Source organism: Drosophila serrata, unplaced genomic scaffold (genome assembly GCF_035046125.1).
Source record: "Drosophila serrata isolate PLE 108 unplaced genomic scaffold, ASM3504612v1 contig_302, whole genome shotgun sequence".
NCBI lineage: Eukaryota > Metazoa > Arthropoda > Insecta > Diptera > Drosophilidae > Drosophila > Drosophila serrata.
Window position 1 is genome coordinate 2,380,341 of NW_028257200.1, and position 16,503 is coordinate 2,396,843.

General features: G+C 39.5%; 1 protein-coding gene across 15 annotated transcripts in view; it reads right to left on the reverse strand.

Annotated features, from left to right (window-relative positions):
- Lar (tyrosine-protein phosphatase Lar) overlaps window positions 1–16,503 on the reverse strand; it is a 110,999-nt gene that overhangs the window by 26,013 nt on the left and 68,483 nt on the right. For all 15 annotated transcript variants that reach the window (XM_086837374.1, XM_086837376.1, XM_086837370.1 and 12 more), the window contains one exon: window positions 5,353–5,532. In XM_086837374.1, the coding sequence (XP_086693500.1) occupies window positions 5,353–5,532 (180 nt within the window). The remainder of the gene's footprint in view (window positions 1–5,352; window positions 5,533–16,503) is intronic.

Below are 16,503 nucleotides of genomic sequence, written 5' to 3' on the forward strand. Positions count from 1 at the left end.
AATTTTGGTAATGCAAGTGACGACGACTTATCGTCAACCGAAAAGAAACCCAACTGACCCCACCGAAGGGGCGGGGTCCTGCCTCCATTACCCTTGAGCCGCCCGTTGGGAAAAGCCGTTCTAGTCATGCACATTTTGGCAATTACTGTCTCATTTTCAACAAAAGTGACTGTCAACTCTTTCGTTGAGGCTAAGGAGGCAGGGGCAGGGGCAGGGGCAGGGGCAGGGGCAGACGGCAGGGGCAAGTGACAAGGAGAAGCTCATAATTTAAGCATTAAACTTTTCCCAAAATGCTTTCAAGTTGACTTGCCTTAACTACAGTTTTACGGCTCAAGTAAATAATTGCGTGTAGACCCGCGTTTCCCTCAGAGCTCCTCGCCCTGCCCCACAGGTTGGTCACGTCAAGTGGCAAGGCGATTGTAATGATGGAGCCCAGCAATTAAAGAGTTGGAGCGTAGAGAGCGCCGTCACAGCTGCTGCCCCCTTTTCGGTGGCAGCCACGGTGGCAGTGTTGCCACGTGTAAGTTTTGAACAAAGGAAGGCATAAAATGGCATATAAAAAAGCAAACGATGTTGCAAGCTAAGCTTTGCCTAAGTACAACCGACTCAAGGAGGGGTCTAAGTTGATTTTAAGTTTTTCTCCATAAAGGTTAACCTACTGAGCAGCTATATGGCCTCATCGTCATTCCTTGTTTTACGTCCCTGCAATCCCGCGAGCGTTCAAACTCAATATTCAGCTAGTTTGAACTTTAGTATCCACTTAAGGAAACTTCCACTTAATTTTAATTTGGGTTTTAGTGAAAAATATGTTTTCTGGGTTTACCTAAAACCATAGTTAACTTAACCATTTGAAGCTAGATTTCTTGTCTTGAACTACTGCCAAGACACAATTCGAAACTTCATGACTCGGGTCCGGCTTTTCAATATTAGCAGTGAATGAAAATTGAAATCAAATATCTATACACAAACGAGTCGTTAAGTTTCCGAAAGTCCCATGACCCTGCTCTTGCACCTGATCAAACAAAGGAAACCATTAACGTTCCCATTGCTTCCTGACACCCCCTTCGCTTGACACTTCAACCGAGTTGAGTTCATCTGCTCACACACAAAACCATTAAGACAATTGGCTCAGGCGAAACCAATTTCTGATAAGCCTCTTTTGCGTAAAAGCCAAATTATGATATTTGAAAAAGACCCAACATTTTTTTACTACCCTTTCCCCACTCCAAATAAGAATTTCAACCCCGAGAAAGTAATTTCCCCAGACGCTGCGGCAGAACCGTTCTAAAAAAATAAAGGAGACGGAAAATAAACCGTGGTCACTCACTACAGCATTGCCTTTTTTACTCCTTCTTTTATGTTTTTTATTGAACAAAAGCCCTAAGGGACTACTTGGCGAAATAAAAATAAAGGTATAATACTCAATATTATCGTTGCTGGTCGCTCGCTGTCCTCAACGCTGTTCTAGGGCTATCCTACCCTTTGAATTGACTCTGAGGACTAAATTAACTACCAACGGGAAACGAGGTATTTTAAAATAAATTATTTATGAATATATTTGTGCAACGAAGTGCGACCGTTGTCATTTTGCCATATGCTACACCGAACATATTGATTTTTCTTTAAATGTAAAAGTTAGTTTTTAAAGCAGTTGCAGATATTACTAAAATTGTTAAAGTAATTCCTGCAATTGTATACGTACAGAAGTTTATGATTTAGAAATATTTCATATGAATTAATGTAGAAATGTCCATTTCCTCGTTATTTATGAAGCTTTAAAATCCTTAGTGTTAAAAAAAAAATATCAAACATTGATCTATAACTAATTTCCCAATGGAGGGACTCTTCGAATTTTCTTGAAGGTCGATTTTAAAGAGAAGTCGAATGATTAAATTGGTTCAGCCTATTTTAATAATGTAATACAAGAAAATTATCTATATCATAGATACTCTTACTGTGAGTTTAAGTTATAAAAATATTATGAATAATACTTTTTTCTGGCCCTTTTGATTACTTTTTTATTTATGTTACTTAGCTTTAATAAACTAAAGGCTCGGGGTTACTTGTGTATAGGAGTGTATAATAATCACATTAACGTATATACTCCGTAATGGCGATTTGTGTTGGCCCCGAGAGAAATGGAAGTAAGCCCTTTTGCATTGGAACCTGCAGGCACCCCCAGACGGCTTTATTAAAATAATAAAGTTATAATTTAATTATGGCGCGAATAAATGAAGTACGACTGCCAAGTTACTTTTCATTTGATAACTCACGTATCCCTGCTGGGTCCGTTCCACACCCGAGAGCCACCACCACCCACCGCGTGTCCCTGCAGGCTCTAATTAGCAGGCGGCGGCCGTATAACCGAAAAATCAACGCGCAAAGGAAAAGGCCGCTGCGTTTGGGTGTGGGAGGAGCACAATAAGGGACCATAAAGTGCTAATTGAATAAAACGGCACATGACTTGAATAACTTATTACGAGAAGTATATATCCTCGCCGGCACCCCGCATTGGCGTCATTGAGAATGCGGACCTGGGACGAGGATGTCTACAATAGAGCAAACCCGTCCGAGTCCAAGCCTCACCTCGGGCGAAATATTTATTTTCATAAATTTAAGGCGCGTTTTAAGGCATTCACACGGTGGAGCAGGGGAAGGGGCGCAAAGGGACTCTTAGGGCACCCAAAAGGATATTTAGCTGGCGGAAATACTTTTACGTTTCGTTTAACGCGCCAAAGATGGTGCCAGTCCGAGCAGTATGCTTTCCCCGAAACTCACTTCCCATTCTCCTCATTCTTTTCCTTTTTTGCTACAAAAAAAAAGTTACTTTGGCCCACGTAAAACTAATTTAACCCGCTACAGCCCCTCATCCCCACGATGCCCACAAGCGAACATGGCCACTTTGGTTCGTGTTGTCCTAAATTAGTCGACCCCCAATTCCGCCATGAAAAGCGAGCAAAATGCAAAAAAACCAACCAAATGCCTCGGAAATGTTTGTTTGTATGAGGTTCCATCGTAGAAACGGTGGAAATAATTTTACCTTGGGGAAATACATGAAACAGTTTTTAATTTGCATTGCTCTGGGCCAATGGATGGGCGATGGATAGTTTGGTTTGTTGGCCATTTAAAGTGGTCAAGTGAAACTGAAGCCTATCTACAGGAGTTGAATAATTGGGTTTGAGGAAAATCTATTTGGCTAAATGATTATTATTAAATTAAATCTTTAAGCTGTATTTCTTTCTACTTGATTTCTAGTTTAGTAAACATGACCTTAAGTATGTTTCTAAACTTCACAGCAGGTAATAAAACGTAATGTTAAATAACCCAGGATAGCTAAAAGAACTCCATTTATCCATTTCTAAGTAAAAACACTCCACTGGGCATATTTAAGAGTATTTGAGGAAAAAATACTTTTGATGGATAATTGCTTTCGAGGAAAATCTATTGTACTAAATGATCATTATTAAATTAAATCTTTAAGCTGTATTTCTTTCTACTTGATTTCTAGTTTAGTAAACATGACCTTTAGTATGTTTCTAAATTCCACAGCAGGTCTTAATAATAAAACGTAATCTTAAACCCAGGATAACTAAAGGACCTCCATTTATCCATTTCTAAGTAAAACCACTCCACTGGGCATATTTAAGAGTATTTGAGGATTAAAATACTTTTGATGGATAATTGCTTTCGAGGAAAATCTATTGTACAAAATGATCATTATTAAATTAAATCTTTAAGCTGTATTTCTTTCTACTTGATTTCTAGTTTAGTAAACATGACCTTTAGTATGTTTCTAAATTCCACAGCAGGTCTTAATAATAAAACGTAATCTTAAACCCAGGATAACTAAAGGACCTCCATTTATCCATTTCTAAGTAAAACCACTCCACTGGGCATATTTAAGAGTATTTGAGGAAAAAATACTTTTGATGGACCTCCCCCGCCAATTGTTCAGCGTGCTGTCATTACGCGTAAGCGACCATTTCATTAGCATCGCGCCCCCATAGGCAAGGTCTGGATTACGTCGTTGCACAATGTTTTTTGTCATCCACGTTGTTTTCTTTTGCACAAGCTCAACACGTTTCAATTGTTAAGGCCTGGCTAGTGGTGGGTGGCCGAAAGCCTCCTGCCGGCCATGTCATTAAAAACATTTGTCCGATCAGCGCGTCCCGGCAATTGAAATAATGCCCCCCAGCTACGCTCAACTCCCGACACTCGGCCGATTTGGTTGTCAACGTGACCGTTATTGATGTCGTTTCAAAAGGCACTCTTTAATGCATATTAATGTCAATATTAATGTCAATATTTGAGCCTCTAATGACCAGAGGCCCTTGCCGCTGCTACTGGCAGCTTTTGTGTTAGTTTGGTCTGCCATTTGATGTGACACAGCAGCCCGGAGATCGGCGCTAACGATGCGACCTGACATTGAACATCTAATTATTAAATGCTGTGAATCCTCTGACGCTGATGCCTGATTAAAGGACCTGCCGACATTATGTTGACATTTTGAAAGTTTCCGTAAGCAGAAAAAGGTCTCGGCCTACGCTTCAAAGGACAAACTTTGCACAAATTTGAGAGTGCCAGTCGGAGGAGCTCATAGCAGGTAGCTGACAAAAGTCAAACGTTAACTAAGCGTCCAAGAACTTGCAACAGAAAATGCGTTGAAGCGTGAGTAAACTCCTAAGAAATTCAAATGAACGTAGGAAAGAAAGCGCAAATAAAAATTAAGAAGCTGGAACCTGCTCAAAAAAGGTCCTGAAGACAATCTGGGGACGGAAAGGTAAGAACTCGATGGATGGGTGGGGCCTGTCACATGTTGAACAGATTAAAGATAATGAACCACTTTTGAAATTAAAACGGAGCAAATGGGGAGGTAATATGTATAATTTCAAGTACTCTTAGGCTTACTTTTAAAGTGAGTATTGTTCTTATGTGAGTATTTGTTCTTATTTTTTTACTCTGAGAAGCGTTTCTCGTATGTCTTGAAAAATAAAACTAGCGTAGTATTCAATTTTCTTAATTATAGCATAAAATGTGAGGATTTTTTAAAATTAAAGACAAAAGTAGGCAGTAAAAGTTTCGGAGAACAACGTTTGCAAATATTAATTTGATCTTAAAAATGTTGATTATTTAATGAAATATTGTAGAAAGGATGTTTCAAGATATCTTGCAATTCTATTTATTTAAAGGGAAAAAAGTGTACAAAACAAAAATAACCAAATACATGGGATATAACGTATTCATAAATAATAAAAACGTTGCTTATCCCATCTCTTTTGTTTCTATTTTTACCCCAAAACACTTAAAAACCCACTTAAGCCAGGCTTAATTTTCATTGCAATTGTAACTTACCATCTTTAAGCGAGTATCGCGGATTGCTCATATCAACCTTTGTCTGATTCTTAATCCAGTAAATGTTTGGTGCCGGATTGCCGATAGCTTTGCATGTCATGAGGACCGTGTGACCCACTTCAATGACGCGGGTGCCTGGAATTTGTGTTATAACCGGAAAGCCTGCGGGTGTTTTATCGCCTGCAACGAAGAGAAAAGTCGCAATCAACAAAGGGTTAAAATTATTATGTTGCAAAAAAAAATACAAGTAGCGAGCGAAAATTGTTCATATGTAGCTTAAGAAGGGGATGGCGAGGGGGCGGTATTTTTGCCTAGGAGTTTTGGACAAACAATATGGCGTCGTAGTGCGCACACACACACACTCGCGAAAAGTATTGTTTTACACGGACTCTTTTATATGCGGAAGTTGCCATTTTCTGCTCCTTTTTTTTGTATGGGAAAGAGCTTGCCTGTGTCGTCAGTCGCTTTTGTTGGTATTTTTTTTGTGCCATTTTGTAAGTCAAACAATGGTGTCCCTACACACCCACAAATACGCACAAGTACACTGAGAATAAAGTTTAAAGTCCTACATATATCTAGATTAAATACATTCTAAGGCAGAAAGTTGAAAATTGTTATATGAAAAAAGTATATCCAGAAAAATATGTTTATGTTAAATACATATTTATGGTATTTTTATACATTTTTTTATTTAGAAAATTAACCAAGTTCTCTGAAGGACAAGCTTAGATCTTTTTTTCTAAGCACATATGCATTTTGTTGAGGTCAGAATTTACACCTCCCCCTCTTTTTGTGGCATTTCTTTTGTTGAAACGTGGGTCCGGGTTTAACTTTAAAAGAATTTCAGTTTTGTTGTTTCCCCCCTCCTCCCCTCAACAATTTACTTCTTTCACTTTCTGCGACAAGCTTAAAGAAACCTCCCGGAGTGGCTGTCAAGTGCTCCCGGCTGCGACTGTCATCCGCTCTCCAAACTGCATCTTTCAAATGAACAAAGCTCATTTACATTTTCCAATTAAATCCGTCGGTGGCCACGGCAATTGGCAAAAGCGAAGCGAGAAGAGAGGAAGGTGGGAATGAGGATGCAGATGCGAATGAGCATCCGGATGATTCTAGCTGCCACCGTCTCCGGCACCAGCTGCCATGCCATTTAAAGAATCCTCTTGGTGGCCCTGGTTCTCGGTTGCAAAGGGTAGTTTCGTCTTGACTCCTCCCTTTATTTACTCGAATATTGTTTTTTGTACAACATATTTGTTAAATTTGAAGCTGTAATTGAACCATGTGACTTTCTTTTATATAAAGATCACATTGAATATTTTGTGACCATCATAAAAACCAATATAAATAGGCAAATTATTGTTTTACTGAAAGTTTTTCCTATTAAAAATATTATTTTTACCATGATTTTTCCACTACTGGTCATTTGTGTTATTTTATTTAAAAGAAAAAAGAGTGCTACAGTTCATTTCTCTCATCTCTAACTCGGTTTGGACCCCATCCTGGATACTGAATGCCAGGTATGTCGACGTGATTTCACCGTGAAATTAAAATTTTAAACTACAGACAAAAAATGAGGTAGCCGGAGAAATGCAAGCATGGACTTAAACGTACGTTTTCACAAATGCATGAAATGCAAAACAACAATAGTAATGCTGTTGACATTTGGCGCTGCCATCATCATCATCATCCTGCATACATCCTGATCCCCATACCCCATGTACCTCCGTTCCACATTCATCCTTTTATCACACATATTGTCTCTAGCCATTTTCAGTCATTTTCCCATCACCACACTCCCCGCTTGTCTCATTGCTTTATTTATTGTTGCGGTGTCACTTCCTCACAAATGAATAACAAAAAAAAAAGAGATTCTGCCCCTGTGAATCAGAGCGACAATTAAAAAATGAAATAGACATACAACCACGGAAAACAATACAAACTGTAACTGTGCCGAAAAAAATTGCAAAATAAAAGTGCACAACATATATTAAGCAATGTGGAATAGTGCGTTCTAGTTGACTTCAAATATAAATGATTGCAAACAGAGACAAACAAATACTAAATAGGAGTAAAGCTCTTGAATCATTTCTAAACTTTTATTATTTGAAAATGTTAAATAGTTTCAGATTACTATTCCCACAATTTTAAAATGATTAAAGCGCTTTAAATGTTATTTTCACCAATTATACCTTGAAATGTTGAATCACTACGAAGAAATAAATCGAATTAAATATCAATGTATTTTCTTTAAGATACCATTAAGCTAAAGTTGTTTTACATGAGTGGATTTCATCGCAAATTTTGTTTTTAATAAAATACTATACAAGTTGCTTTGAAAAAGCTGACCATCACTTGATGCACATCTTCATAGGACATCGAACTGTGATAGAAATATGTCCAGGTGATTCCTACGTCAAAGAAAATAGAATTGAAATCGCATTGCTGGCTAGCAATAGCAGAGGGCAAAAACCAGTTGGAGGCAGGATAGCATCCACACCATGGTCGCAGGTGTCAGACGGCGCGGCGCGTCTTGGCATCTGCTGTATTCATGCGACATTTTCATGCATTTCAATTAAGCTGACGCCCAAGTCCGAATTTGTTCAATGCTGAGAGGCTGGCGGCCAGAGCATAGTAACAGACCAGAGACACCCCCTGACTCGGTGTCCGGGACAGCTTTTAATGAATTAGCTAATAAAAGGTGCAGGGAACGGCACGAGCACAGCACACTCTCGAGTCCCTTTCATATGGGGTGCTCGTGTATCGTGTATCTTGGAAGGATAAAGATCATTAGAAGGTACAAAGGCACAGCGGCACAAAGGACTTTATTTGCATCATGTCTGCCTTTCGGTGCCACTGACCCTCCCGTTCTCGGATGCTGAATGGGGTCCGGAATCTCAGGTGTTTGCCTTATCGAGTCCATTTCAAAAGGCGCATTTTCGCGCCATGTTTTTTTCTTTTAAAAACTGTTTGTTTTTCGTCCCCTGACTTTGGTCAAAGGAGATGATGGCAAATGTGTTTTTCACCAGCACGTTGTGGGAGGGTGTGGAGGCTGCGCAAGAATGTATATGACTGTCACTCAAAGGAGGTGTTGGCATGGCAAACATTTCCGAGCAAAATGCTTAAAGCAAACTCTCGTTTTTGACTTTAAAGGAACCGACCGAGCGACAGCGACATCGACATCGACGAGTGCCCACAAAGCATAAATTTGCATATTTTAATTATTCATGCATTTTTAAGATTGATAAGAAATGTGGCGGCCGAGCGAAGGGTCGGCTGTCCAGGGACCGAGGTCCTTGTGCTTGAGGCAAGTAAAAGTAACATTTTCCAGTGGTCAGCGAGAGCAACAGATCCGGAAAATTTAGACCCCCTCCATGCCATGAACACGAAAGTGTTAACCAGCAAGAGTTGAATATTTAAGAACTATTTCCTTTAAATGTTAAAGTCGAAAAACTTAAACTATTGTAGTACATACTAAACCAATTAGGAGTCCTTGATACCGTTGTATTCTTACGCAACAGAATTGAAATCATTTTCTTGAATCATAACGCTTGAAATATGTAAGTATGAGAAAAAGCCATGGGCGAAATCAAGTAATTTAAAGCAAATCAAACTTGGTGTCAACTTCTTTCCGGATTATGATCGACAAACTTTTAACTTTTTGAGTAGCCAAGCAATTGAAAACAAATCAAAATGCTGGGGCGGACTGGCGCCAGCCACAGTCAACAATTGACAATCTTCAAATACATTTATAGGCCGGAGCCAACCAGAAAGTTTCCCACTGCCCAAGCAAACAGTTGCGGGCTCCTTGGCCAAGTTGCGAGGAAGCCACCGCTCCGACCTTCCCTCAAGACTGAGCCATAGTTGAATGGAATCCCAAACAAAACATGCTCGAAAATTGAGTGTTTATTGTGTTAAGTAGACACACACACACACACACATAGGCGCAGAGGGAACAAGGAGGACACATCCAATGCCTCGGGGAGGCAAGTGGCAGTGGCAAAGGAAGTAAAGAGTGTGCGACAAGCCGAGCTAAAGCTGAAGCTAAAGAGCCTCAGGCAGAGTAAATAACCGTTTTTTAGTGGCAGGCCGGAAAAAAAGACAACTAGCTAAAGATGTTAGACAATGCCAACAATAAAGCCGCAAGTGCCGTCGGCCACAGAAAAAAAAAACAGGAAAATAAGGCTTTCCAAGAAGTCCGAAGCTTACAATGCCCTTGCCAACCATACACAGCGCATAATCTTAACAAAAATGATTTGAAAATGCATTTAATATGTAATTTTGGTATATAATAAAGCACAGTTAAGTGTGATTCTACACAAAAATAAATTTAATATAAATATCTAGGTTCAGAGCTGTTGATCAAGGAAAAATACCATTAGAAAGGGTATTAGCAAGTATTACCAAGTAAACCCTGAGTAAGAAGACCAAGTTTCATCCGCAAGACGTCGGCAGATTTGTGGCCAGTCAACACTTCCTGTTCCAAGTGTCGCATGTGTGCTTGTGCGTGTTCCGAACTGTGTCTATAAGTGGCATCGAGGAGCCCCATTGATCAGCGTAATGAAGGACCCGACGTTTCCCTAATTGCTGTCTCTCCTAGGTCCACCCATATGTATGTGCCTGGCTCACCGGCAGTCACGCAACACAAGATGGTGCGGATGAGCAGGCTTCGAGGGTCCTTGAAGGAGGCTGCCATGATGGCAGTTAATAGATAATATCTCAAAGCACATCCCTTTGCCCACCCAAGGAGTTGACGAACTGATGGTTGATGCAAAATAGAGGGATACGTTTATGTAAAACAGATGGGAAGCTCGATTATTTAAATTTATACTTTGGAGTCCTTTGTAAAATGCCATCGAAATTGGTTTTCACAAACTAATCACAGGGGTCTCTTGATTTTTGTCGTGATTCAACAAGGTACGTCAAAAGTATTAAGTATAAGGCTTACTAGGGATCAACTTGGATTATTAAAGGTAGTGAATATGACTGCATGCCTGATTTTTGCAGTTAAAGCTGTCTGTTTTACTGAGTGAGCTAAAAAATATATAATACTAACTGCACTTTAGGTTTAAAACATCAAGTATTTACGGATCACAAATATATACGGAAATAATTTATAGAAAAAACACAAGATGCTGGAAACCATTGCAACCGATTCCTGTTCCGTCTGTCCGCTGAGACGTGAATGGGATTCAGGGGGATCCCCCCCTTCGACTGACAATCTGACGGCCTTGGACGGCATGTCTGTTTGTCTAACTGTCAGTGCAGTCTGAACTGATAGTGCATGTGTATCCACTGACAGACGACATGCACAGCGTACATCTTATTAAGTTTGCATTACGATGTTGGATGTTGGACTCGAAACTGGGGAGAGAGAGAGAGTATGTACTTGCCGTGCCTCGGCCATTGCAGATAGTCAAATCGACTATTCACTCAACTTCTAAGATGGCAACACTGGAGGAAATGCCCCCTAATTTGGGGTTTATCATACTTCAAATACATAGTAACTTGTCTGAGGCCAAAGTTGTTGAGCATTTCTTGTTATAAAGACTTGGCATTCTATGGGCTGCATCAATCGGTTAGGTATTACTAATTCAATTCGATCAAATTTTTCTTTCAGTGACAAATAATGGGCGACACAGTGAGAGATAGAGAGAAAGACCCTCAGAGCGGAGTGGATTGAAGTGAGCCAGAGTTTCAATTTCTCTGTCCGTCCTGCAAAAGTCTATTTTAACATACGTTTGCTCTCTCGCTTCCGCCGGTCTTCTTTCTGCATTTTGCTGGCTAGCGGAGTCTCTACAATTTAATTTAATTTTTCTTGTAGCAGACGTTTGATAATGCGGACCCGCCTTCCGTCCACGCCCACTTTCCAGTTACTATTGCCACTGCCACTGGTCGGTCCTCTTCCACAGTTATGGGATGGCGCATTTTATAAATTTTTAAACTTATGGCTCACTTTTATGCATTTCCACAGAATGCGCAGTGAGACCGAAAAAAAAAATGAAAGAAAGAAAAGGAAAGGAAAATGGCAATGGGAATGAATCCGAGGATATGTCCTGTGGAAGAGATGAGAAATTCGGAGACAGATAGAGAAATGCCTGGGAGGAATGCGGCCGATTCTAACTTGCTCTTCCTCCATCGAAACCCAGGGCACTGCACTTGTCTCGCCACGTCCATTTCTAATGCGTTTTAATGCGGTAATAAATCATTGGAAATCCATTTGTATTGTCAACACAAGTTGAGATCCGAAACGAATTCGAAACGCTTGGCTTGCATGCGTGATGACCATTAAACGGTGACTGGTATGCAATAAAAAATCGATAAAGAAGAAATGTGTTATTATATTTAGACAGCGAGACACATAAACACCTAAGCTACAGCATTTTGTTGATAGTTCCACTAATGATTTACCGGCTAAAATCAGATTCGTGGGAAGGAAGAGGCTCTCAGAGAACATAAAATAATCAGGGTATTAAAATATATAGAATATATATAGATATTTTTGGCCCACTTTTGCTGATAAAAACGAACAAGAAAAGCCCTACGTACCTCAAACGCTACATCTAATATATAAATATATAATTTAAATATAATTTATCATGATTCACTCACATATAAATGGGGTTGGTCGGTTACCAGCCACCTTCGTAGCCGTGTGGCGGCGTCCCTGTCTAATAAGTCTATTAGAGAAATGAAAATAAATTGCGTGCTTTCAGACTCCTGCCAGTTGCCACGGCAGGCCATCGATTGCCAACATGCCAAGTTGAACAGACACACAGCCACACACAGACAGCGTGGAAAACAAGGGCGAAAACAAAAGCCAAATTCAATTATAAATGCGTGTAGCAGACATTGTCTCAATGCGACTACACACACGCCTAGACACACGCCGATGTTTGACGATGTGAATGTGTGCATGTGGACTAAGTGTAAGTGATTAATTTTTGACAGGCACATTTGTTGTGCGGTATTGGAAACAATCAATGCTCAATCTTCGACGCGACTCCCCACAGGATACACCCCAACGATGGAGGCGGCCAGCAATTAGTGAACTCAATGGCAAAAATATTCAGTAAACCTCAAGTGGATTGCTTGGAATTGCGTTTATTGAGAACACAGCCACTGAAGACATGGCAAAACGTATAAATAAATATTTTGCATATCTTCTTTAAGTGGGTTTTGTAATATGGAGGCCAGGCCTGACAGCCAACGTATATATTATATGTGTTGTCGAGGTCAATTGTGGATTCAATTATCGTTCAGAATCAAAGTATTTATTGATTTAAATGTGTATTAAAAATGTATGGATGAATTGTGTATTATATTGAATGGCACAAATAAAAAGAAAACAGCCCTTAGGCTTTTCTATACTTTTTCTAACAGGATGAAAATTGTAAATTTCTATAAAGGTTAGATATTTAAATTATATTAGCAATACAGTAAACAACTTGATTATAAGTATTAAAGTTAAACAACTTATGAAGAAATCTATATTTTTCTAGCTTTAAAATGTTACATTACTGTGTATATATTGTCAGGACTTTCAATATAGTTAAGAGTACAGTCCCTGTAAACAAAAACTTAAGCTGATTCGCCATACTTTAGTATTTCCATCACATTTAGTGGCCATTTCTCAAATATTTACATGCTGCCCGATTTTACGACTATCTGTGCCACACTGCTCCCCTCCTCCCCACCTTGGTCAATTGGTAAATGGGTGTTTTGGGTAAAATTATAACATAAACCACATGGTACCAGGCACCCGGCCTGCACACGCTCATGCCATTACTCGTGAATGCTCCGTGCTCTCTTCTTGGGCAGGTGGTAAAATATAAAAGTCAAGCGGAAACCCAAAACCAATGCTGAAAGCCGCCAGAAACCCAGAGAAGCTGGCCATAATGCAAATTTATTATCAGAATTCAATTATGTGCTTATTGAAACGCAGCTGCTTCCAGCCCCAGATACCTGAAGGATACCAAGGGGGGGCGGCAGAAGGGCTGGTGCAGGGGCAGGGACAGGGACTGGTGTTGGACTGGCCATTCACGCATCCGGCCAGCAGTTAATACAGCTCAGTTTAACGGTTAAAGCCCAAAGGCTATGATTTACCCACACACACACACACACAGAGAGATACTTAGTATATGTCCATACACAAACACACGGAATAACAATTGCGGCTTAAAGTGCGTGGCCAGGGGTTTATGGGTAACGGGCGGCGCACAGAGGCGTCATTAAACCAGTTAACAAATAAATACCAGGGCCCAAAAGGCCCAGAAAGGAGTCGGGGCCAGGACCAATGTCCTCGGTGGCTAAACGAAAAAGTATATTAGCCGCTGTGGGAAGCGGAATATTGACTTCATATTTGGCCAAAAGGGAAATGACAGATGGCATAAAAGCTTTTTCATTTAAATCGTATTTGTATATATTTCTGAGTAGAGATTGTATGTTAATTGAGTTGATTAAAATGAATTTTTTGGATAAAAAATAAAATAATATTTGTAATAAATGTTAGGAATATATATTCTCTATTAATTGATTTTGCTACAAATTAGTATTATTACCTTTTATTTGAATATTTTTGTTTTAAAAGGAAAACGCTTTCCAAAAAGCCAAAACCTACTCTCATTTAAACTTTGGTTGAAGCATGCCAAATATTAGCTCAGTTAAATAGTTTTCCTCCTTCATTTCGCTCTGCATTTATTGTTTTTATTTTTATTTACTGTTTGGATGCCTTTAAAAGCGCTCCATTTAATTGAGACACAGAAGCACACAGCAATGTGGCATAAACACCGCAGGCTGGGATGCAAAAATTTGTTTTCTTTTTATTGTTTTTGTTAGCTTGCTCGATGCTCGCTCGGACTGGAGCTGGGCGTTCATGTATAAATGATTTGAAATTAATTACATGTAACATGCTACGGGTTCTCCCTCATGCATTTGCACATCTGCCCATCTGCTTTATTCCAGTTTGTTGTTGAAATAACGAGAAAAAAGGCTAGCTTTCCGTTTTATCGTTGTCAAAGGTGGCCGCTCGGTCAATTGTCGGTAGTGGTAGTGTGTGTATGTGGGAGTTATAAAATATATATAAAGTATACGGCGAAACAAGATGTGCGAGGACTGCTGCACAGATTTATGGTACGCAATTAACAATGCCGGCCATTAAGCGCAACTATAACTACAGCTACAACCGACAACTACAATTGCATTTCGGTGTACGACGAGTGCGTCCAACATTTATAGCATACTTTTATGGGGAAACAAACAGACTTTTATTCGCATTCGCAGCCACACACGCACACATATGTATGCACGAGCGCAGCTTAAATGTTTTTGAATTTAAACTTATAATTAAAAAACTTTTCTTCTCCGCTAGCCGTCACATTGTTAGCCCTTTAATTGGCTCTTTGTTACACTGGTTGTCCGCTCATCGCACGCTTCCCGTTGCCCGTTGTCCTGTAGTTCTGTTGTCCTGTTTCCCCACTCCCATTTTTGTTTTGGGCACAACGGCATTAAATCTTTAATATGTAAATGGAATGTTAAACATTGAAATGAACTTGCGTTAAGTTGCATAATTACATTTCGCAATAAACGTCGGACCCGCACCATATAATTGAGTGCCCGCCGCCTCGGCCATCCATTTGGATAGTACACTCTGGCCCGAGCTGAACATCCGGCATATACTATTTATTATTTATTGTAAATATACCCATAAAAAGCACAATGCAACCGGGATGACTATATGTATTCGCTGGGAGAGTGCGAGTTGGAATGGCATCTGAGGTAAAATAATGGCAACTACCTTTTGCACTTTGACATATGACAACGGTTACGCTCACTGCACGTTGTGCATAGCACTCTCGATGATATTGTGCATAAAAAATTATTACAACACGCAAAGGTAGAAGGGGTTTTAAAGCAGATATCTATAGAGATATCCCGATATCTGGGCTTTATTTAAAACCCAACGAAAGCCCATCAACCATTTGTTTTCTAGTTATTTGCGAAATCTATTTTCGTTTACTTCTGACTTTAATTAACCACTGCCACTTAAATAAAGACAGTAATGGAAGAACAATAACAACAATAGCATCCACCGTGGAAGTGGCCCGGTGAGCCCTTCCTACTTTCATAAATATGAAAAAACCAGAGGGCACCACCGCATATGGTACATAAAAATGCCGGAAATTCCGTACAAAAACTAATAACCAAACGGAAATGCAAAAATGCCAACATATATACATACGTGTATACGTATTTAAACAGAAAGAGAGAAAAATTAAATAAAATATGGTAGCATAAAAACCTTCGCCAAACAGAAAAGGGATGGAAAAGACCTGCACTGGATCTGACACTATAACGAAGGTAACGACCATAAAGCAAAGGACATTTAATGTTTAACTGACAGTGGAAAAAAGAAACGTAATTAATTTCATATGCGAGTCAAATATTTTCAGTTACAACCCGTTCGGGGTTCCTATCAGAGCTCTCTGTAAGTTAACTCGATGCTTCATTTAATAAATATATTTATATATATGGATTTATATAGATATTTCATATTTTGTTGCCATGACTGTGAGTATGGATAATTCCATTTTGGTCCGCTCGTCCGCGTTTCAATTTCTGTTTGACATCTATTCACTTTTTTCTTGTTGCTGTGTATTATTGTTTAAAACCCTTGGCCACCAAAGGGTGAGGTTTCGTTTTTGTTTTTTTTTTGTTGTAGCTTTGTTTGTTTGTTTGTTTTTTATGGCCGGACATTTACATAATTAAATTTATAGACCTTATTGGTAATAGCATGCTTTTAGCTTTATTAATTTTGTGCCCAATTTCTGTTGCATATGTCAGGGGAAATGACTGTGAACACACAGCGAGAGAGATACTCGGAGCCCATGAGTTTGAGGTAGCAGCGGTTGGGCCTGCTTCCTGTTTGTCAGCCAACAGCATATGGCAGTTGTGGGTTGTTTATTAATTATATTTCTTTACATATGTATGGGAGCTTCTGTTTGCGTGGACGCATGTGTGCAGCTCATTTAATCAATTTACCTGTAGTTTCTGTTGCTGGTTGGCAGAGAAACGGTGGTAATTTAATTAGAAATAATAGATTGTGATCAAATTAATGATTTTTGCTATATATTTTCCAAATTTGTAATTTGGAAAAGG